Raw genomic sequence first — 23970 nt, 5'->3', positions numbered from 1 at the left:
GAAAGAATATGAGAATAGATTCATACATACTATTTAAATTGCAATAATAAAATAGTGCATTCATATGTAAAACAATAATCTTTTTTATCAGCGTGTACATTCTCAAGTCGCTTACTCCAAAGACCATATCACAAGAAATAGTGGAAATACTAATTTCGATTGTTGAAACCTTTGTAGTGCTTATAGTGATCTTTATTTGTCATCCAACTTGTTCATAAGATTACAAACACCCGGATAAAGGGGGGGAAAAAAAGCTTGATCCATAACTTTTGTGGCCCCCCAGAAATTTTCATCGGTGTGTACTCAATTCACACTATTTCATGTGGTGTGTTCCACTTGATCTTTGGATATAACTAATTTTTAGGATTAAGACTTAAATTTAAGTATTAAAATGAATGGATAGTGTGGATCAGATATACACTCAATTCACACTATTTCCTGTGGTGTGGTCCACTTGATCTATGGATATAGCTAATTTTTAGGATCAGAATTAAAATTAATATTAAAGTGGATGAACAATGTGGATCAAATACATATATCATGGTGGGATTGCACAGAATTTACGCATTACTCAGCGTGCAATCCCTTCCTGCATAATACTTAGCCGCACACTAGTTGGCAAGAGTTCTCATGAGAACTTTTTGAGAACTTATCATAAGTGATTTGAGTCCAAAATCTGAATGGACCATCTGAATTTATCCACGGGATGCAGAACCCCGTGAAAACTCTATGACCCAACTTTTACTTTGATCTAAAACATCGGGGGGCATGGCCAAAAAAAAATATTTTCTTACCTTGATTTGTATTTCTCTTTTCTATGGCCCACTAGAGTTTTAAATCAGGGCAAAAATTGCATCTCTCTTTTCTATGGCACACCAAGTTTTAAATCAGGGCGAAATTTGGTCTTGGTTGGATTCATGGGATGCTGCATCACATGGACCGTCCGGATTAGAGGCCCATGATACGTGTGAAAAAATACGCACGTGCACAGGTGCGTATAAGTGAGCGTGCCTTTGGGCCTGTATCGTCAAACCACTCCCGTATTCAAAGGAAAAAAACAAGAGTAGATGAAACCCTACCGTTATAGGAGGAGAGACGGAAGGCGGTTATTGCAGAGAGAGATTGCAGAGAGGGAGGGGGAAAGAGATTGCAGAGAGGGAGAGAGAGCTTGGGATGGAGAGACGAAACCTTCATCCCCTTTTTATCAATGGTGGTTGTTGGTGTGGTAAATGGCGGTTGTTGGTGCGGTAATAATGAAGCTCTGATGCGATAATAGTGCTGCAGGATGTGGATTGGCTGAACTGCTGCAAGGCTTGCTGGAGTTCCTTCAATGGCTGGTGCTTCTTCTTCATTGGCTGGAGCTTCATGGCTATAATGGTGGTTGGTGGGTTGGTGCGTTTCTCCCTCTTCCCCTCTTTTTAAAAATCCGACCATTGAGCCTGTAAATGACTTACAGGGAAGCGACTTCTCACCCCCATCCCCCTGCAGTTTTTTGGTAGATTTGCCTGTAAGTAACTTACAGGTGATTTTTCTCCCCCCAAACACCACCTGTAAGTGACTTCCCTGTAAGTCACTTCCCACTTACCCAACTTCCAGGCATCCAAACAGGCCCTAGAATTTCCAACCAATATGCTAAAAATACAACATGAAATGTGTCTTGAAAACCCTACAATACATTGGAAAACGGGGAATAAGACCCAACTGCCAGTCTTACCTTAGTCTTTCATACCGACATGCAAGCTCTCCAAGGGACAACACTGTCGGAATTTATAAAGCCCGCGAACTGGCTGATCAAATGCCTGACTGGAATGTCGTATCTTGGACTTCAATGATTTCGATGCAGGCAAAGAGACGGCGCAATGACTGGGCTCTGATGCATTTTTTACAAATGCAGAGAGTGGGTATTGAGCCCAACGAGATGACTTTCTCAGTAGTGGTTGGTGTTAGTTGTATATCGGGGAGTGTTGATTTCGGTTGGGCCTTACATTGTCTGATATTGAAGAAGGGCTTTTCATGCCAGATTTTCATTGCCAGTAGATTGATCACAATGTATTCTAAGTGGGATCACATCGAAGAAGCTCGTCAAGTTTTCGACGAGATGCCTGAAAGAGATGTTGTCTCGTGGAACTCGATGATTTCGGGTTACGGTCAGAATGGACTAAGCAGAGAAGCAATTAGTTTGTTCTCACTGATGCTGGCGAATGATTTCAATTGGAAATCATTGGTGAATAATTTCACAGTTGCAAGTGTCCTTAAGGCTTGCTCTGGTTGGGGATGCATTAAGATCGGCAAGTCTGTGCATAGTTATGCAATTAAATTGAATTTTCATTCAGATGTCATTGTTGCAGGGTCCACAATTGATATGTATTCAAAATGTGGTAGCTTGGATTGGGCCGGTCGGGTTTTCGATAGGATGGGAAAACGGGATCTCATAGCGTGGAATGCCATGATTAGTGGGTACGCTCAAAGTTCTTATGCCGAAGAGGCCATCGAATTATTTTTTCGGCTACAATATGCAGGCCTTCTTCCTAATCAAACCACATTTACAAGTATATTGAAAGGTCTGGCTGAGGTAGCTGATGTTGCTCTTGGTCGATCCTTCCATGCTAAAATCTTAAAAGGTGGATGTCCAGCGGATGTGTTTGTGGGCACTGCACTTCTTGATATGTATTCGAAGTGTTTAGACATGGAAGATGCAGAGAGAGCTTTTGAGGAGATGAAGATAAAGAATCTGGTTTCCTTCAATGTGCTTATCACAGGTTACAGTTTGATTGAGAGATATGAGGAGGCCTTGAAATCTTACATTGAATTGCGAAGAGGAAACATGGAACCTGATGAATTTACACTCTCGGGCCTTCTCTCCTCATGTACTGTATTGGGCGCTTTGTCTGAAGGAACTGAAGTTCATTCCCATACAATCAAGTTTGGTCTGGACTCAAATGTTTATGTCGCAAACTCTTTAGTTAGCTTGTATTCCAAGTGTGGTTACATGGACAGTGCATTGAAGGCTTTCGAGTCTGTAGCAATGCCAAATGTCGTATCTTGGGCTGGTATTATATCTGCTTTTGTGCATAATGGTGAAGGAGAGAATTCACTGAGATATTTTCACAAAATGCAAATGTCCTGTGAAAAGCCAGATGAATTCTCCTTCACTAGTGTTCTCAAGGTACTAGCAGGTTGGGCTGTCTTAGAGCAAGGAAAACACATCCATGCTTACGCTATAAAAATGGGGTTAGAATCAGCTGTATTTCTAGGAAGCGTGCTGATCGACATGTACTCGAAATGCGGGATTGTGGAAGATTCATTCAAAGTGTTCGCGAACATGCCTGAGAAGAACGTTGTCTCATGGAATTCAATGATAATTGCGTACGCTCAAAACGGGATGAGTCAGAAATCACTATGCTTGTTTGGGGATATGAAGAAGATTGGTCTGAACCCAACATGCGTTACTTTCATAGGCGTCCTACTAGCATGTAGTCATGCAGGTTTGGTGGATGAAGGGAGATGTTTTTATGATATGATGATCCATGACTTTGGGATTTCACCCTCATTAGAACATGTCGCATGCATGGTTGACCTTCTTGGACGTGCTCGATGTCTCAGTGAGGCAGAAACCTTTCTCACCAATTCCCCATTCTCATCAGAGTCTACCATCTGGCGGTCTCTTCTTGCAGCTTGCAGAGTTCATAACTATACGGATATTGGGATTCGAGTGGCAAAGCAGTGTCTACGTCTAGACCCTCGCGACCCAGCTACATATGTTCTTTTATCTGATATTTATGCATTAAAATGCTCGTGGGCTGAAGTTGGAAGAATCAGAGATTTAATGAGAGATATTGGTGTTGAGAAGGATCCTGGTTGCAGTTGGATTAGCATTAGAAACGTGACACATGTATTTGTTGCAGAGGATGCAAGATACTCCCAGAAGATGTCTGCGACACTAGAAAGCTTGATGGTACATTTGAAAACATACAGTTGTGTTCTTGACACTATCATTGCAGTTCATGATGCTGCCTGCGCTTACTGATGATTTTGAGAATCAGACGCACAGTCCCGATTGTTATATCGATGGTCATCAAATGGATGGTTAGAAGGAGAGTTGGGAGGAGGTCCAAATTGATATTTGTATTATGCTTCGTCCACAAGTTTAGCTGACATTTGGCACAACTTGGATTGGACTATATGAATGTGATGTAGAATGGGCATGCGTTTGCACGTGTCATACCATACTAGGGTATCATACAATGCCTTGATGGATAGTTCTATAATTGTTGATTAGTGGACAATTGAAGGATGTATAGGTATATAGACATACAAATGGATGGATTGATATTGAATTATTAAATGAGACAAAAGATTTCTTTGTTGGATTTTTCTTCATGGATTTGATTTTATGGCGGATTTGATGTTTTGGGGAAGAAAAAGAGGGAACTTTTTAAGGTTGAAATTCTCCTAAGCAGCTTCTTTTGTATTTTTCTGATTACAGGTAATGGTTGGATTTTGTGATTGGATTCAAATGCTTGTGGTATAATATATGATATTCTTTCAGAAAATAGAGGATCACCGTAATGCACACACCATCACTAAAACCTCCAATATATGTACCTAATCCTGACCTTGTAAATTGTGGGTCTTGCTTTGGGTGGGGCATGGCCTAACAGTCACTTTGATCACATGATCCTAACCATCCATCAACAGAAAATTGCCCGATGAACATGCATCGTGGATCATTTATCAACCATCCATCTGGTGCCACCAACCATAGAAGTGCTGCTTCTTATGACAAACAGATTCCATGTTGATGAGAAAAATGAAGAACATATTGGGAAATTTCATATCACATGACATTTTCTCATTTCTCATGTACACGCTATTTTCACCTGTTGTCTCTGGAAAATAAGCTAATAATGTAGAATTATACTCTCAAAATGGTGCAGTAAGTGGTTCTGGAGTGTTAATTTTATCAGGAGAGTCTTCTAAGTTTGTGGAGCTGCATTGACAATCACATGATCTTTCAATGATTTCAGCACTCTCCTTAATCTCAACAAGCCTATGAAGTTGGTTTCTCTTTTCAACCTCCTTCTCCATCTCCTTTATTGAAACTACTGGTTTCATACCCTGCAAAAATTAATAATTGAGTTGTTATTGATTGAAAAAATAAAAAATTTGATGAATTTTTTGTTGAATATCGAGACTAAATTTGGTTTTCATGTTGGATTATATGCCCTTGAAAGCCAGCAAGTCACTTATTTGAATTGTAAGCTTCATACTCTGTGCTAATGGTATAACATTAATTACTCTTATTTGAGGGTTTTTTTCTTTTTTCGTTGCATCATATGGGGTTTTCTCTTTGGTTCATTGGATTTGCTTATCCATGTAGTATGCAGACAGACATTGTAGCTAAGGTGCATTTCTGAGATGATGACACAAGATTTGGTTCTGCAACTCTCTGTCTGAAATTGATCTGCAACCAATGAGGGGCTGGGCCGCATGTTAGGAAGGTTGTCACAATATTGGATAAGTATTTAAGCAGTATGGTTTAATGTTGGTTATTTCTGATGGCTACCCAACAATAGTGCATGAATGTGTAGATAGGGTCATGTAACACATTGACAAGGATCACAATGAAAATGCTCTTCAGGCCTTATTATAAGAGCATACAGTTCCTCTACACTATCTGTTAGTCATATGGCCTGAGGTATGACATGAAACCTTAAGCTCTCTCCCACGTAAGTTTTATTCACCCAAGGTGAGCTTCAAATAAGGTAAAACATGAGTGTTTTGGGTCTACCAGGAGAGAGAATATGCCCATGTGTATCCAAAAGGGGTCTGCAACATAGTTGCTTTGAAGACTCACTACATGAATATCATCGTAGTTAATTGGCCGGTTTTAAGTCGGCGACATGCCCTTTTTTGGTCAAAAGATGTTTTCTATAACATGTTTAAATTGTGCCCAACTCTTTTTTTTTTTTTTTTTTTAAATGATTTATTTATTTTTTGTTGGCTAGTTGATTTGGATCTTCAACTTCTTTCTAGTGGAGACGTGGAGGGATAGGTGGATGTATGTGCAATAATATAAGTAATGAAATGCCTGAAAGATCCCCCTCTTTTAAATTTTTTGTTACATGTTTACACTCCCCTTCCTAGATGGAGATGCCTATGTTTTTAGCCTCCTATTTCCCCGTATTGAATAGAATTCAGTCTGTTATATGACTAGAATTTCAGTTGCAATCATTGAACATGTGCACACAACATTCTGAAAATTCGACAACCCCTGACTGGATCTCAACCCATTTTCGTGGGTGTTTCGGTCCAACTGCAGGTCCGACTGGTCATACAAGTTTTGGCGGATTCAGTGCGAAAATCAACTTAATCTGAACTCGTGAAAATAGAAAGAATGGGAAGTCATCTGTTGTTAACCTAATGGTTAGATTGTTTGATTTTCAAGTCATGTGGTTGAGTATTGAGTTCTAGTTGATGCTATTGCATTCCTTGTAACCTAGAAAATATAGTCAAGGAAGAAAATATATCAATGTTTATTCTGTAACTAGGACATACCAATTTGTGAAATTTCCAGTGCATGGACCATTCTGTGCGAGGCCTATCATATCAACGGTTTGGATCACTGAACCATAGGCTTGATTGCACAGGTTGCAAAGCGGAGCATACCATACAGCCCATCAACCTTTGCATCCTATCAACAACTCCTTTACTAAATCCCCATAAAGTACCTTATGAAATGCAATCATGGCCAAATGTAAGGCTGTCAATGGGATGGGCCTATTTAAAATTTTGGTTTGGTGGGCTGAGTGGGCCTGATCTGGGCCATTGAGAGACCTGGCCATTGACAACCTTAGTGAAATTTAGGATGAAATTCGAATGAGTGGTGAGTGATAGTAACAGACCTTGGTGAAAATATTCAGAGCTTCAGCTGCCTCCTTTTGAACAATGACTGCTGCTGCTTCCTGTATTTTTTTAATAAAATAAATTAAAAAATCAGTTGCATGTTTGATAGGAAACTATCTATAGCCAATGGGCTTCACCTAAGCAACGCCATCTAGCAACTAGCTTGCAGTTATGGGACGCGGATTGCATGCCACCCGATGGGGAAGAAGTCCCTGGGGATAGAAGCTAGGTGGGTTCCACTGATGTTTGTGAGAAATCCACCCCGTCCATCCGTTTAGCCAGCTCATATTATGGCATAACCCAAAAAATAAGGCAGTTCCAAAACTCAAGTGGGCCACACGGCAGAAAAAAGCAGGGTGGGAAATGCCTACATTTGATACCTTCCCGGGGTCGACCGTGATGTCTACATGCCATCCAAACTATTCATAAGGTCATTCCCACTGGGATGAACTGAAAAAACAAAAATATTAGCATGATCCAAAGCTTTTGTGGCCCCATGAATGTTTCAACGGTGGGTGTTCAATCCCCACTGTTTCCTGTGGTGTGGCCCACTTAAGTTTTGGAAATGCCTCATTTTTCGGTTTATGTCCTAATATTCGCTGGAAAAACAGATGTAAAGGGTGGATTTCTCACAAACATCACAGTAGCCCCCAAATGTTCAGGTGGCGTCCTCTGATTAGCTGCTCCGACAACAAATACTGTACTTTTCAATTCTGATAAGGGGACCATACTTCAATAATCCAGACCATTGATCTGTTGCATCTCACCATGGATGGACAAAGAAAAGAAGAAAGAAAAACCGGAACGTTTCCCACAAGCGTGTGATCTCGCTCAAAGATCATCAAGTCCACTTATCTTGTGGGCCACACACATAACTAAGAAAATAGACAATTAAAAGTATTTAATTAAACGGTCCACATTCATCATATTAGTGTGGCTGCCTTATAACCATGCTGTCCTAATTTTCGAGCGGCCAGACCTAAATGGCAGGACCCACCTGAAGAATAGACCATTGAATTTCAGAGAAATGAAAGAAAGAAAGTGAAAACAGAGAAAAATGTTACCCTGGCATTGTTCAATTCTCCTTCATTCAAGGTCCTAGGTTCCTTTTCAATGGCGCAACAAAGGTCCTCCATGTCAAGAAATCCAAGACGAGGTGGGCCGTATCGAGGATTTCGATCATCTTATATAGTTCGAAATCGGGCTCACGGATTTATATTAATTACCCAAAAAAAGGAAAGAAGAAAATAAGACCAACCCCCTTTTATCACTGACATCCCGTGGTTATTCGTTGGACCTGTTCGTGAATGGATGTGGACTTTGAATATATAGTGGGAGGGAATAAATGGAGACGACATGAAGGGTACTTTTGTCATTTTAAGGGGTATTTTTGTCTTTTGTGGGACTGATCTGGATAGCCCATCTGGTGGACCTTATCATGGATGGGCCACCAGACGATTCGCGTGGAAAATGGCCTAATATTTTTTTTAAGCGGTTACTTTTGCTGTTCGGATGGTTTGGAGACTGTCTGATAGGTGTGATTGAACATGGCCCAAAAATTTCAGTCTGATTGGATGATCTGAGCCATTGGATTTTGCCCACTGAATACTGAATGGTGAGTTTTATGACAGGAATGCCCTCATCCATTTTGAAATATTTTTGTCATGCAAGACCACATGAAGGGACATGGACTGCACGTGAGAGAAGATATACGAGTGTTTGGAAATGTCAGTGTCTTGACTTGAAGAAGGGAAAAAGAAAGGAACGATGCTGCGTGCATGTGACACTGCACATGAAGCTTTTAAGCTGCACACGCGATGCGTGCAAAACGTACTTGTGCTGGGACGCGGTTTGGCTGGTGACCCGAACACTAGCCAGCTAGCTGATGTCAAAGCTCTGTGGGCCCCACTATGATGCATGTGTTTTATCCACACAGTACATCTATTTTCTAGATTATTTTAGGGCATTAGCTCAAAAATGAAACAGATCCAGAGCTTAAATGGACCACATCATAGGAAACAATGAGGACAATGATGTCCATCATTGAAACCTTCTTAGAGCCTACAGTGATGTTTATTTGTAATCTAACATGTTAATAAGATCACACAAACTTGGATGAAGATAAAACACAACTATTAGCTTGCCCCTGAGAAGTTTTCAATGATAAGCATTTAATCTCTGCTGTTCCCGTGGTGCGGTCGACTTTGAGCATTGGATGGACAACTACAACTTGGTTGGCCCCACAGAGTCTAACTGGTGTGGGGTCACAGCCGGCTGACAGGGATTCCATGGCCGTAAACTCCATGGGGACATGAGGTCAAACAAGATGCTGATGGACGTAGGGATGTATGTGATGAGACCGATCACTGTCTTGACATCTTTCTAAAGGGATAATTACTCCGAATTCACATAACTTTTCTAGGTTCTTTATATAGATTATTCAAATCCACAAGAAAATTTTTATTTTTATTTATAAAAGAAATAAATTCTAGTAAATTTAAAAAATAATTGATTAATAATAAAAATAAATTTACAATTCTTTAAATAGTGATATCAAGCCTAGAAAAAAGCTTCAAAATTAAACTCTAACTCAAACTCCCTAAAGTTGTGACTTATTATAAATAGTAAACTTACTATTTTTGGTAAAAATAATAAACTTACTATTTATAAACATTCATGATTTCGACTAGACTTCATGGTTTTTGGTAAAAAATAATAAGCGTACAATTTAACTATATTATTCTCCTAATTTTTCTAAAACATTTTTCATGTTGAGCACAACTCGCAAAGCTCAAAGAATCAAGAGTTATGATTGAATTAAAAGTTACTATAAATGGTAAAAATTGAAATTAAATTGAACCTTCAATTGTTGATTGGATATGATCTCGTAAATTCAACATAGGCAACCCGCCATAGTTGGGTTGATTGGCTAAAGTAACTTCTCTTCTCCAAAATCATATAATGATATGTCGAAAAACTCATTATGACTGTTTTAACGTTATGACAGTCCCAATCACTTCTGCCTTTGATCCAGCCATCTCTGATCCATCTTGATCATGAAAGTGTCCGTGACCCACTCTACATCATTGATTCAAACTTCAACTGGGCCGCATCACGAGAATTAGTGAGGATAAATATGCTCGCTATTGAAACCTTCCTTAGCACGTATTGGATGTTTATATGCCATCTAACTTGTTTATAAGATAACACTAAGCCATGTGAAGTGAAAATATCAATATCAGCAGTATTGTCCAGTTGATCCAAAACTTCAAATCCTGAGAAATTGCCAACGGTGGGTGGTCAAACACTCCCTATTCCTCTCATGCTATCTACTTGAACTGGACCTACCTCATGTTTGGGTTTCCGTCATGAAATGACCTAGTAGAAGGAATGGATGAAGTGGATATCACACGTACATCACACGTAGTGGTGGCTGTGCCCATGCAGCATTACAATATTTCCCACCCAACATGCCACTTGCGCTAACATCTCGACAAGACATGATGAGCATTAGAAATGATGCAATTTTGATAGTATAAAGGAAAAATGACCTCAAAAAAGAAAATTATAATAAAATTAAATTTATCTTAAAAGTAATTGCAATCCAATCAAATCTTGATAAAAAAGACAAATGAAAAAAAAAAAAAACAAAACCATCAAAATCATATCCTTCCTAATAAAGAACAGTCGGCACAAAAATCAAGTTGATCAATTCATCATATGGTCCACTCCTTTGGAACTAATAGACAATCGATGGTCTAACTCAACATCTAGGTGTGGCCCACCTAGTGATTGGATCAGCTGGATTTCCAAAAAAGGTTGTGATTGGGCTTCCCGTCATTTCCATGATGAGTAGAGTTGGGCACGTTTGACCCAATTTGGTGGATCCAACCAGATCCGACCCGATTTAAACTGAACTGATGGCCTCGATCAGGTTGGATTGAGTAGGCCCACTCAAATTCGACCGTACATCGAGTCGAGTTCGAATCAATGGCCAATTCAGACCAATCCGATTGGATCCAATCCGATCCACACAATGTTCATTTAACATTGTTTCCTATAATGTTGTCCACTTAAGATTAGGATATATCTTTTTTTTTTATATATACCATAAAATGATCTAGAAAAATAGATGGACGGCATGGATGAAATAAATATATCATGGTGGGGTCCACAGAGCACTGACCACCAGCCAATGGCTGGTGGCAGGGGGAGTAACCAATCAATTCTCTCCTCTCAAGCATCACATGGCTCAAGGTGCATTGAGCACCGAGCTTGCCAGGCTGCCAGGGGGATAATCAATTAGCCCCCTTCAAATTTCAATGTAGTCAAGCTTATTGGAACTTTCCCCGAGGTCGAGCTGTGTGGGCCCCACTGTGATGTGTGTCTAACATCAACACCGTGCATTTGATGGGTCCCCTTTAATTTATGGGATATCCCAAAAATCAGCCGTATACGAACTCAGGTGGGCCATACCATCTAAAATCACGTGAAGACATTCCTAAAACATATAAAAGCACTTGGTGGGGCCCATATAAAAATTAGATGCATCTGAAACTTGGTATGATCCTCATTCAAGTGGGACACATAATGGATGGTCTGAATTTGTGAACCACACTTGGTGGGCCCAAAAAATGATTATTAATGTTTTAATGGAGGGTAACCCGCCGTAACGTCACCCAACTTTTGAATGAGAAGTGAACTGATGGGTGTACATGCTTGTGTATTGACGCTAGCAAGTTATGTGGGTCCCATCAAGAGGTATGTATTATATCTAAACCGTTCATCCATTTGGCGGGCTCATCTTAAGGCCTTCGCCGAAAAATAAGACAGATCTAAAGATCATGTGGACTAAAAAAAAAACAAAAAAAAATAGAAGATTCAATCCGAACCGTACCCAATCCGATCCGACTCCATTTCCTTAACCGAGTCCGACTCGGTTCGAGTCAGGTCGGCAATGCACCGGATCGGATCGAATCAGAGGATCCGGACTCGGTCCCGATTCAGATTGAGTTCGGATCATGCATTGAAAGTTTCGGACCGAGTAGAGTTGGACCCAATGCGGTCCCACTCAACTCAATGCCCACCTCTAATGATGAGGATGTCCCACACAAGTGGCTTTTGGTGATGAAGTACTGTATGGCGCCGCTTGTAGGGCTGTTGCCTGCGTGACAAGTAGCCAGTCACATTCGATCGAACATTTCACCAACTTAGCTCGAAATGTTGCCAAGCTGGCTTTCCCTAGGTTTAAGTAGAGCCCGCGAAATTTAAAACCATGTTCTGGTTTATAGCAGGAGATCACTCCAGGAGTTTGTTTTGCTCACGTGTGGACTCTTATTTTTGATGGGCGGTTTATTCAACTGGCAGAAGACCTACAAGCTTAGGATTGTCCAATTGGTGCATTTTTTTAGATTTTTGATTATCCACAGCAAGTTCCATTAGATGAATGGTCTGGATCTTCTACACGTGTCCACTGTATGGATATACGAATAGAATCATGTAAAGAACTTAAAAAAAGTGTTGCAGGCCTGAAACCATAATCCTAATGGAATCAAAAGCACCATACATAGTCCAAGTACGGACACTTGATCAGTAAAAGCATATATAGTCATATATTCAAGTTCAAAGTTTGCTAGATGGGAGTGTGCAAAAATTGCACATTGGATCTTCCACATGCTCAACATGATCTGCACTGTTCATCCGGTGGCCCATTTGATTGAATGATGCGAACCATCCAACTGGTGAACTGTCAATGGATTGAATAGAAAAAAATAAAAATAGCACAGGGTCCACATTCAACATGCGAAGGCCTTCTGATCAAATGATAACAATCTTTCCACACGCCTGTGATCCTGTGCTGTTTAGATCCTCTGACCTAAGACTTGGCCACTTCACACCTCGGGTCTGGGCCATCAATGGGCTGGGTTGTCCTATCGGGCTTATGACTTGGCCCATTTGGGCAGGCTTTTGCTGCAATATGGGCCTGAGGTGGGCTAAGGCCTAAATTTAGGCCCATTTAATAACTGGGATGGGCTCAGGCTTTGTTTAGAGCCCATCAGCATGGCCCACCCTGGTACATTTAAGATTTCAAGGGCATTCTTAGCATGATGGGGTACACTTAATTAACAGCCTAGATCTTGTGCAAAAGTGGGACGCTGGGTTTAGGCTAGACTTGGGCTGCGACCTTGTATTAAAGTGGGTGACTGGCCCAGCCCGTTGACAGCCCTACCTCTGGTGGGCCTCGGATAAAAATAATAAATAATAAAAGACAGCAATAAAATTTGTTTTTACTGTTAGGTTTAGAGTTGGGCATCGACTCAAGTCAAGCTGAGTTAGGGTTGACCCTACTTGATCCAATTTTGAAATAGGCCTGACCCGAACTCGATCCGACTCGAGTCTTGCATGCCTGACCCGATTCAAGTCTAGATTTAGCCTAGACTACTCCGAACTGAATTTGACTCAGTCAAAAGTATCGAGTTGGCACCGAGTTGGATCGGGAGATGAGAGAGAGAGAGAGAGAGAGAGAGAGAGAGAGAGAGATGAGGAGAGTAGTGGTGGGTGGTTGTCGGTCTTGGAAGAGGAGGAAGATGAAGGAGGGAGAGAGAGTTTGAGATCGGGTCGGGGTCATGCGTGGTAGGTAGGGTTAGAAATAGCTAAAAATTAGTTTATATATACACCTGAACCTGAGTCGAGTCGGGTTTTGAAGTGAGTTGAGTCTAACCGAATCAAGTTTCCAATCAAGTTACTGGGTGACCCGAATTCAATTTGATTTGAGTTTGGATTAGATGAAGTTTACTCGGTTTAGATTGACTCACCCATTTGGTTCAGGTCTAAATAAGTTGGATGGTCAAGTCGGGTCTAAAAAAGTCTGATTAGTAGAGTCGTCCTATGCCTAGGATTGATCACTCTATTTCAATATTCATATTTATTTATAAGTAGGTATGCATGATTGATCAATCTATTTTTATTTATATATATTTTACTTAGATTGAGAGTACCTGCACTAGAACTCAATTGCAATTGAAAGTTTTTCTTGCATGTGCAGCCTAATACTTAATTGGTTCGGCAAATGTTCCTACATATTTATATATAGAATGACGATTTCAACCACTAATATAAATTTTATGTCTATACCCGCCACATGCGATGTCACTCACTTCTATGGGCCCCACCATGATGCATGTGTTATAGCCCCACCGTCCACCCATTTTGCAGAAAACAAACCTACATAGTAGATTGAGTGGGCCATGGAAAACAAATGTATCAAGTAACTCCGGCATCCACATCTAAGATTGTCCGAGTATTAAGCATCACACTTTGCTAGACTACCAAATAACTCCTCCAAGACTAGGGTTGTCAATTGGCTATGCTTTCGGTCCTACCCTACCTTGAGCAAGGCTTGGGCTGCAGTATTAGCCTTGAGCGCAGGGCTTAGGCTTAAAATTCAAGTTTGTTTTTCAACTGCGCTGGGTTTGGACCAATACAATAGCCCATCCGTATAGCCTGACTTGACCCAGACCCATTTATAAGTTAGAGATTATTTTATAGTATATATGTACACATGATTAGTAAAATATATTTGACTAATTATTTTAATATATATATTTTTATGCAATTCAAATTAGGCATTTACAATCAATACAATAAGCCCTGTTTCTAGGTTTCATTAATTTTCGAGACGGGATAATTAAGTCGGATTCAATTACTTTGAGTAATTGCATGTGGCTCCAGAGTTATGTGGTCACATTTCTGGACATAAGGCTAATAATGGGATCCATCTAAAAATTAAATGAAATACACCGAGAGTAAAAGTAGGGATGGGGCGTACTTCATTGGAATCCCTTCGAGGATTGGCCCATTGTTCTTATTTTATCTAATCCGTTCACCAGGCAAGCTTCATCAATGTAAAAAGGCATCCAATATTTCAGCCTAATCCAAAACTTGGGTGGGTTATAAATTTAGATATTTACTTGTGATTTGACCTTGTTCATTTGGAAAGACCCACCTCAATTTTGAATCGAGCATGTTTTTGTGGTGTATGGTTAAAATGAGGTGGCTCGACTGATGGACAGAGCATATGTAAGACACACATCAAAGTAGGATTCACATAGCTTAGATGTTGCCCATGGACAAGGCTTGCATACTGACACTGCAAGTAGCCACTTGCTACTTTGTGCTCCTTGGGATGCACAATTACGTCGGTGTTTTATCTTGGCTTATTCGTCTTTTGCTATCTCATTTTAAGGTACGAGCCCAAAATCAAGGCAGATCGAGATTTCAAGTGGACCACACCATGTGAAACAATGGTGATTAAATGCTCATCATTGTTGAGACTTGTGTTTTGCCTTCATCAAGGCCTCTATGTGACCTAATCAATAGGTTTGATGGTAAATAAACATCACAATGAGTACAGAAAGTTTTTAACGGCGATCATTCAATTGCTACTGTTTTCTTATGGTGTGGTCTACCTGATGCTAGGATATGCCCCATTTTTGGGCTGACACCTAAAATAATGATCCAAAATGGATGGACGGGTGGGATATTGGAATCACCTCAATGCAAATTCTCTACAATAGTTGTGGGCAACATCAATCCAAAATTATGCGCCAGGTTTATCCACATTGTCCATCCATTTTGCCATATTATTTTAGGGTACAAAGCCTAATAAACGAACCAAATCTAAGGTTCAGGTGGACCACATCATGGGCACAACGGTGACAATGACATCTACCGTTGAAACCTTCCCATGGCCTACCGTGATGGTTAATTTCCATCCAACCTATTCATAAGGTCACGTAGACCTGGATGACTGGAAAACACGAATGCCAACTTGATCCAAAACTTCAGTGGCCCCCAAAAAGTTTTCAACGGCAGGATTTAATCTCCACTTTGTAGTCCACTCGAGCCTTGGAACTGACTCATTTTTTGGTTTGTACCCTGAAATGGTATGGAAAAATGGATGAACGGCGTGGATAAAAACCATACATCATGGTGGCCCCTCAGAGCCACTGCCCGTTCCTAGCTAGGGTGGGGAGTACCGAATCTGCTTCCATTTTAGGCGGGTAATTTTTTACTTTAGACACCACCTTTTACCTACCGTATCAGCCGCGACCGACCGCAAACATAGATAACTAAAGTAGACCCCTGTTAATATGGACAACCTATTCCAAATGAAATTAACCATCACTTGCTTTTTATCTGAACCCGGGAGGCCTGAGTGGCATTTTCTTCCATCTTTGCCTTAAAAATCTTCTTCCATTGACAAAGTTTTTAGCCAGTGAGAAAAATAATTACTCTAAAAGATAGCCTAGTGGTAATTTTTTCTTTATGCCGACTAGTGTTGATAGCTTTGCTGCGAATGGTGCAGTCACTGGATGCGGATTGAGTCCTACCCTGCCCAAATAAGCTCTGTGGGGCCAACCTTGATGTAAATGCTTTATCCATGCCGTTCATCACTTTTATCATATCATTGAAGTTATGATCCTTAAAATAATACAGTTCCACATCTCCAGTGGACCACACCAAAGGAAGCTATAGTGATAACGACACCCACCGTTGAAGCCTTTCTAAGGGCCACCGTGATGTTTATTTACCATCCAACTTATTCATGAGGTCATGCAGAGATGGATGAAGTGTGAAAACAGATATCAGCTTGACCCAAAACTTCTTCAAGTGTGAAAACAGATATCAGCTTGACCCAAAACTTTTCCAGCTCTCAAGAAGTTTTTAATGGTGAAAGTTCAATCCCCAATCTGTAGTCCACTTAAGACCTGTACCTGCCTAATTTTTGGATTAATGCCTTAAAATGATGCTATAAAAACAATTAACAGCGTGGATAAAACACTTAATTTACGGTGAACCTCACAGAGCCCTGCCCGGACGAATTACCGTCCGGGCGGGGTAGGACGCAATCCACGTCCGTAGTCACGCTGCTTGGGAAATCCGATTGCGTACGGAGTTGCTCAGTACACTCTTATCGTATTGAGTAAACTTTGTTGGGCCCACCGTAAATGTATCTAATCTATCCACGCCGTCCATCCGTTTTTCCATATTATTTTAAGAGTTGAGACCAAAATTTAAGCATACCCAAAGATCAAGTAGACCATACCATAGGAAACAGTTGGAATAATGACTTCCACTGTTGAAACCTTTCTAGCGCCGACAATGATGTTTATTTCTCATCCAAACTGTTCATAAGATCACACAGACATGGATGAAGGGAAAAAACAAATACAAGCTTGATCCAAAACTTCTGTGGCCCCTAAGAAATTTTCAACGGTAAATGTTCAATTGACACTATTTCCTATGATGTGATCCAGTTGAGGTTTAGATATGCTTCATTTTTAGGCTCAATTCCTAAAATTATTTTTTAAAATGAATGGACGGAGTTGATAAAATACATAAATCACGGTAGACTCCACATAGTTTACTCATCACGCTAAGCGTGCTGAGTTACTCAGTAGTTACTCAGTACGCAATCCTCTTCCGCTGCTTGGTATCTACGCTGGGGAAGCGGATTGCGTACTAAGTTACTCAGTACGCTTAGTAAACTCCGTGGGGCTCACCTTGATTTATATATTCTATCCACTCCTTAAATCCATTTTAACAAATAATTTTAAGGCTTAAACCCAAAAACAAAGTATATTCAAAGCTCAAATGGGCCACACCACAGTAAACAGTGTGAATTGAATGTCAACCGTTGAAAATTTTCTTAGGGTCCACAGAAGTTTTGCATCAATCTGGTATTTATATTTTCCTTTCATCCATACCTGTGTGATCTTATGAACAGGTTGGATGACAAATAAACATCACTGTAGACCCTAGAAAGGTTTCAACGGTGGATATTATTATTCCTAATGTTTGCTGTGCTATGGTCTACTTGAGCAACGGAAATGATTCAATTTTAGTCTTAACCATTAAAATGCGCTTGAAAAACGGATGGACAGCGTGGATAAACCACATACATTCACAGTGGGCCCAACAGAGTTTACTCAGTACGATAAAAGCGTACTGAGTAACTCAGTAAGCAATCCGATTTCCTACGCTAGGGTTAATTCCATCTTAATATGCGCCTGGTGCGCAAATACGCACCCTTCGGTCCTCTCGTTCGCCTCTCCTTCCCTTCTCTTCTGCTATCCCGCGCCTCCACCATGGGAGAGCGCTGCTGCGGCAATTCCAAATCAAATCCCAAACCAAATCCCGAGCCTAATTCCATCCCTAAGTCCAAGCCTAACAAGGACGAAGCCTACCTCGCTTCCATCATCGAGAAACGTATCCGTATCTTCGAAGCCATCAAGGCCCAGCAAATCGAGGAACGGCAGAGAATCGGCGGAGAGACCATAAGGTAACATGTTTTGGATTATCCCAACCCTTCGTTCATTTTGTCGCAAATAGACGGTCGAGAATGGAATTGCCAGAACAAATATTGAATCAAATGAAAAAGACAAAAAAGAAACCACACACACACACACACACACACACACACAAATGCAAACCTGAAAGGGAAAGCAAATAAATCAATAAGAAAATAAAGAGATTGTGGAAAAGATCCAACAATCCTTTAGCCAGATGCTAGAGATCACAAATGCAAGACTGTGAGCAAGCTCAATAGTCCTCTAGTCTAGAACTAGAGATCACTTTCCCTCCCTTCAACAGCCACAGTAGAGAAAAGAAGAAAATTTCATAAAGAGAATATTGATCAAGTTGTCTTATATCATAGGACATTGGTCCTATTTATAATCAACCTTACAATCTGTAATAAAAGATATGAAATCTAAAAAAAAGGCTATGATATAGGAAAGCACCTAAGTAACAAAGCTTTTTATATTTAAGAAAATACCTAAAATAAGAAGATACTCAGATAAGAAAATATTTAAGATTATTCCCTGCCTAAAAATAAAGATATGAAAGAAGGAGCATATTTCCTAATTTAGAGATTTGAGAAAAAAAATGGAAAGTGATGGTGGTGAAAAAAGGAAGGTGGTCCTTTTCTTGTACACACATGCGGAGTGTGCTCGCATGAGATGCGGGTCTTTTCTTCGAATCTTGATCAATCGGCACGTGTGGCCATTTGGTTGCATCAAACATGAATTCCTAGCATCTCACTTTTGTCGACATTAACCTTTAGGCCCGACACCGCTTTGAAGTACATAATGATCTTTCGCGGGTTGTCCACCAATGTCGCCTCCGCATTGCAAAATAATAATTTGTCGCCAGCATACTGCAAGTGGCTGATGGTAGCTTCATTATCCGCAACTCTGAAACCCTTTAGTAGACCATTTGCCTCCACTCTATGTAAAATTTTACTAAAAGCCTCACCAACAACCACAAAGAGATAGGGGCATAGGGGATCTCCTTGCTTGAGGCCCTGATAGGCCCTAAAGAACCCATTTTTGGGGGGGAGGGATCCGTTGACCATAACTGAGAAGGACGCAACCTGGACACTAAAGCATATCCAACTCCATTTGTCTCTAAAGCCCAAAAGATGAAGCATGTAGTATAGAAAACCCCAATCAACGTGGTCGTAAGCCTTCTCCATGTCAAGCTTACACACCAAATCGACCTTCCATTCTCTGTCTTGAATCAATGCATTCATTAGCAACTAAAGCGCTGTCAGGAATTTTCCTACCCAACACAAATGCCCCCCGATTCTCAGCAATAACCTTGGAGAGGACTCCCCAGATTCACAACGTAAGAATTTTAGCCAAAATCTTAGAGGGACCCGCTATGAGACTAATCGGCCGAAAGTCTTTGAGTTGATCCGCATAATCAGTCTTAGGAATGAGAATAACAAAAGGGGCCCCCATCTCCACAAGCAGTCTGTTTCCCCCATGGAGTTCTGACACAAAGTCCATGGTGTTATAACCAAGGATGTGCTAAAACAATAGAAAGAAAACCATAGGGAAACCATCTGAGCCTGGAGCTTAATCACCACAGATAGAATCTAACGCTGCTTTAACTTCTTCAACTGTGAACGGAGCTATAAGAGATGTAACCTCCGCTTTCGAGAGATTGTCAAAAACCAGAGTATTGAGGTGTGGTCTATTTCAACAATTAGCAGTAGGGCTGTACACGAACCGGGCTAGCTCGATTAACTCGCTCAACTTGGCCTGAAAAAGCTTGACTCGGCCTGACCCGGAACTGAGTTCAGGTCGGGACGGGCCATTTTCTTCGGCCTGAAACTGAGTTCGGGCCGAGTTCGGATAGGTTCCAGTTCGGCCCGACTCGGCCCAAAACCCGACTCGACCTGGCCCGACTCGGCCTATATATATATATATATATATATTCCTAAATTCTTACCCAGTTACCCTAACCATTTACAGCAATCCAGGTCGTCCAAATCGTGGGTCCCTTTGTAGATGGAGCAAAATTCCAAAAATCTATGACAAAAGCCCTTCCCAAAAATCAAGGCCGTTCAAGTTACTTGCCAAAGCTCTTCCTATGGAATAGATGGAGCAGAGTCAAAAAATCAAGGCCGTCCAAATCGTGGGTCCGAAACTAGCCCGAACTCGCCCGATTGCTGGTCGGGCCGGGTTCGGGCTAGTGACCGGGCCGGGTTCGGGCTAGTGACCGGGCCGGGCCGGGTTGAGCCTAGTTCGACTCGGTTCGGCCCGATGTACACCCCTAATTAGCAGATAACAACCTCTTATAGTAGGAAACGATGGAATCACTAATTTTCGCCTTATCTGTAGTCTTAACTCCATCAACTACCAAGCTGGATATAGGATTGCATCTCGTCCAGGCACTAGCTATGCTGTGAAAGTATCAATTATTTTTATCCCCACCCCTGTGCCACACCTGTCTAGACCTTTACTGCCACTTAATTTCATCTTCTTTCGCTTTATTAGCATAGGATTGGAACAAAGCTGCCCTTTTAATTCTACCCTTGTCCGACAGGTTGACTGCCTCTTCTAAAAGATCTAGCTCATGATTTTCTTTTGCCATCCCCTCAAACTCGGCCTCGCGGGCTCCAAGCACTTCCTTTTCCCAACCCTTAATCTTTTCTTTCAGAAGTTTGAGTTTTTTTACATAGCTGGAATCCAACAAAACCATCTACTTCAATGGACTTCCACCACTCAACTACCTTCTCCTTAAATCCCTCAATCTCGACCCACACCAACTCAAACCTGAAGGGCTTTGGGCCTCAATTTTCCTGGGGCACCTCTAAAATAATAGGGCGATGATCCGAAACAGTTTGAGGTAGGCCACGTTGTGAAACTAAAGGATATTTTTCAATCCAGTCTGGGGACACTAAGAATATGTTCAGACGAGATTCTTAGTGTCCCCTGAAGCGGCAGATTGATGCGGGGGCATCTTGATGTGATTCCAATGATGCACTGTATCTCCATGCTGGGGTGGGTTGGCCCACGAGGTAGGGTCCGTGAGATACAAAATGGCCACGAGGTGTGGCCCACTGTGGGACTGTGCGAAGCGGTGGTTGCCTACGGGAAGGTCTCACCTGGGAGGGCCTGCATATAGGGATAAACTGGTCCTTCCCCATTAACTCTGGAGCTTTTGGTGCGTTGGTCAGTTGTTCGCTATCAACATGGTATTTGAGTGGGAGCCCAGTGTTCGAGTCTCTTCACCGGTGTGGGTGGGGGATGCAGGGGTATCTTGGTGTGATTTCAAGGATGTACCGTATCTCCACGCTGGGGTGGGGTCTGTGAAATGCAAAATTGCCCACGAGGTGAGGTCCATTGTGGGACCATGCGATTTGGGAACCTGTGCGAAGTGAGGTTTCCCTACGAGGAGGTCTTGCTTGAGAGGGCTTGCATATAGGGATAAACTGGTCATTCCCTATCAGCTTTGGAGCTTTTGGTGTGCTGGTCGGTTGTCCACTTGTCAACGAATTTCCTCATGCTGCAGGTAATGTGACTGCTATTGGACTTCTCTTGAAGGAAGCGGACAACGTTGAAGTTCCTGCCTATACACCAAGGCGCGTCCCATTTGAGCCTAACTGAGTCCAACTCACCCCATAAAAGATCTTTAATTGATGGAGAGCAAGGGCCATACACGCCCGTGAATACCCACTAATTGCCCGTTGCAACCTTGCATAACTTAACATATAAAGAAAAACTCCCATGAACAATATCCATCTTCTTCCAAAGATCAGAGTTCCAGGCTACAAGAATGCCCCCCCGGTGATCCAACTGCATTGACCGTAACCCAGTCTTTATTGGTTACACCCCATAAAGAGTCTGACATACATATGCCTATAAGCTGGAGCCTTGTTTCCCGTAATGTGATAATTTCTGCTTTGATCTTTTTGCACACCTTTTTCACCTGAGCTCATTTAATCCTGCAACCCAGATGTCTAATATTTCAAGACAATATAATCATTGAGAAATGGCCTTGCCCGATCTTCCTCTTCTGCCTGCACTTGCTTTCCCATAAGCATCATAATTGATGGAACATTCGAGGTTAAGAAGTTCTCTCGATCTCCTAGGGGACTTCTTACTCTTAGACATATGAACTTCTTGCAGTCTTTGCATAGCTTTCTCTTTGACGAAATGATAAAAATCAGTGATGTCCTCATCCAGCGCTCTAAAGGACAGATTGATCAAACCCCCAACCCGTTCGAGCACATCTTTTGATCATCCATACTGTTCTACAGAAATCGGCCTGCTCACCGAGTCAAAGTGAAGGCTGATCTCATCTAGCGTCCCTTCCCCTGGCATTCCATTGCACCTGGAATAGTATATGGAGAGGCTCATAGAGGCGTGATTATCATTGCGTTTTCCAGGGAGATTTCTTCCAAGCGTTCCGCTGACCCCATCTCTCGATCTTCATTTGGAAATTCTGTAACAACCCACTAGGTCTCCGCCTTGTTGCCATAACTCACTAACCCCAATCCCAGGGATGAATCAATAGCAGGGAGAATCTTGAGGCGGGGGGGTTCGAAAGGGAAGACACTCGAATCGTCGCGGTCTCCCTTGTTGACCCAAAGTTCGCCGAAGTCGTGGGAGAAAGGGGCTCGAATGTCTCTTATACCTAGGGGAAAAAGTCCCCACTCATGGTTGTTAGAAACGCGTGTCGGTAAAAACGTGAAATCCACACGTTTATCTTGAGAAGTAACAAAGAACTTTTATTGACATCAGCCTTCTTCTCTTACAAACACTTTAAGAGAATTCACACTTAGAAAAATATTCGAATCACTACTCTACACCACGACCCCTCTTTATAAATCCTAAAAGAATATTTAATTGAAATCTCCCCAATTAAGATATTGATTCTTAAATCAATCACAATTTATTTCAACCCAATCTAATCTTCCTTAATATGATAAAAGCCTAATAAAAAACAAACATAAAAAGTAGCTATATCTCTAAAACCAGCCCATATTTTCAATCATATCAATTACATCTTTAAATCAGCTCCCCACATCTCCCAAAAGTAGTAAATTATAATCCTTGATTTAGGCTCCCAAATCTGTAAATAATCAGCTAAAAATTCAGCACATGTTGGGCTCATGTCTTGTTGGGCCGTATAGTGGGCCTTGGGCCTGTACCCACTGGGTTCGCAAGCGTAAACTCAAACGCAATCTGTATAATTTTGGGTTGACAAAACACAACTCAAACCCAATCTGTATAATTTTGGGTTGACAAAACTCAACTCAAACCCAATCTGTATAATTTTGGGTTGACCAAACAAAACCCAAACCCAACCCAGCCTGAACCTTGACTTTCTGGGTGGGACTGGGTCACGCTGGTGGGTGGGTCAAGTTTTGCCACCCCTAGCCCCATGTGCTCGGTTTGAAAGTTTTTGATTGGTCATCTTGGGATCCAAGTTCCAACAAAGTTAATCTGATCATTCTTGTTTTTCTCGATGGATGCCCTGTTTTATTGTGATACTTCTTGTTTGTATTGATGATATTGTCATTACTGATGATGGCATAATAGTTAAATCAATGGACAATTGAAAATTGTAATAGCAGTTCAAGATGACAGATTTGGGATAGTTGAGAAGTTTTTTTTTCGGGGTCAAGGTGTCACAAACGTCATCTGGATATTTCTTAGGTCCACACAAGTAGGCTTATGATTTGATCATACTCAGCTCAATATCCCA

General features: G+C 41.3%; 3 protein-coding genes across 3 annotated transcripts in view; 2 read left to right on the top strand and 1 right to left on the bottom strand.

Annotated features, from left to right (window-relative positions):
- The first annotated feature begins 1092 nt into the window (after positions 1 to 1092).
- On the top strand, positions 1093 to 4370 carry LOC131222967 (pentatricopeptide repeat-containing protein At2g27610-like). Its single transcript, XM_058218231.1, has 2 exons — positions 1093 to 1392; positions 1844 to 4370. The coding sequence occupies exons 1-2, from the start codon at positions 1366 to 1368 to the stop codon at positions 4025 to 4027; spliced, it is 2211 nt and encodes a 736-aa protein (XP_058074214.1). The 5' UTR covers positions 1093 to 1365; the 3' UTR covers positions 4028 to 4370.
- Positions 4371 to 4811: 441 nt separating this feature from the next.
- On the bottom strand, positions 4812 to 8049 carry LOC131222968 (uncharacterized). The gene is made up of 3 exons (XM_058218232.1): positions 7971 to 8049; positions 6906 to 6965; positions 4812 to 5118 (listed from the first exon to the last, which is right to left on the bottom strand). The coding sequence occupies exons 1-3, from the start codon at positions 8040 to 8042 to the stop codon at positions 4924 to 4926; spliced, it is 327 nt and encodes a 108-aa protein (XP_058074215.1). The 5' UTR covers positions 8043 to 8049; the 3' UTR covers positions 4812 to 4923.
- A 9908-nt stretch (positions 8050 to 17957) lies between these two features.
- Positions 17958 to 23970, top strand: part of LOC131222966 (threonine--tRNA ligase, mitochondrial 1) — a 62048-nt gene continuing 56035 nt past the window's right edge. The window contains exon 1 of the mRNA XM_058218229.1: positions 17958 to 18250. Within this exon, the coding sequence (XP_058074212.1) occupies positions 17973 to 18250 (278 nt within the window). The 5' untranslated portion in view covers positions 17958 to 17972. The remainder of the gene's footprint in view (positions 18251 to 23970) is intronic.

The sequence above is a fragment of the Magnolia sinica genome, chromosome 13, assembly GCF_029962835.1.
Source record: "Magnolia sinica isolate HGM2019 chromosome 13, MsV1, whole genome shotgun sequence".
NCBI lineage: Eukaryota > Viridiplantae > Streptophyta > Magnoliopsida > Magnoliales > Magnoliaceae > Magnolia > Magnolia sinica.
The sequence above is the reverse complement of the archived record's forward strand: the minus strand, read 5'-3'. Positions and strand labels throughout refer to the sequence as shown.

Excerpts from the sequence above, each read along its gene's own strand:
- LOC131222967 (XM_058218231.1), top strand. The coding sequence starts at position 1,366 with ATGGCTATAATGGTGGTTGGTGGGTTG. Across the intron at positions 1,393-1,843 it reads TAATGGTGGTTGGTGGGTTG|GCAAAGAGACGGCGCAATGA; the intron begins GTGCGTTTCTCC and ends ATTTCGATGCAG.
- LOC131222968 (XM_058218232.1), bottom strand. The coding sequence starts at position 8,042 with ATGGAGGACCTTTGTTGCGCCATTGAAAAGGAACCTAGGACCTTGAAT. Across the intron at positions 6,966-7,970 it reads GAGAATTGAACAATGCCAGG|GAAGCAGCAGCAGTCATTGT; the intron begins GTAACATTTTTC and ends AAAAAAATACAG. Across the intron at positions 5,119-6,905 it reads CTCTGAATATTTTCACCAAG|GGTATGAAACCAGTAGTTTC; the intron begins GTCTGTTACTAT and ends TAATTTTTGCAG.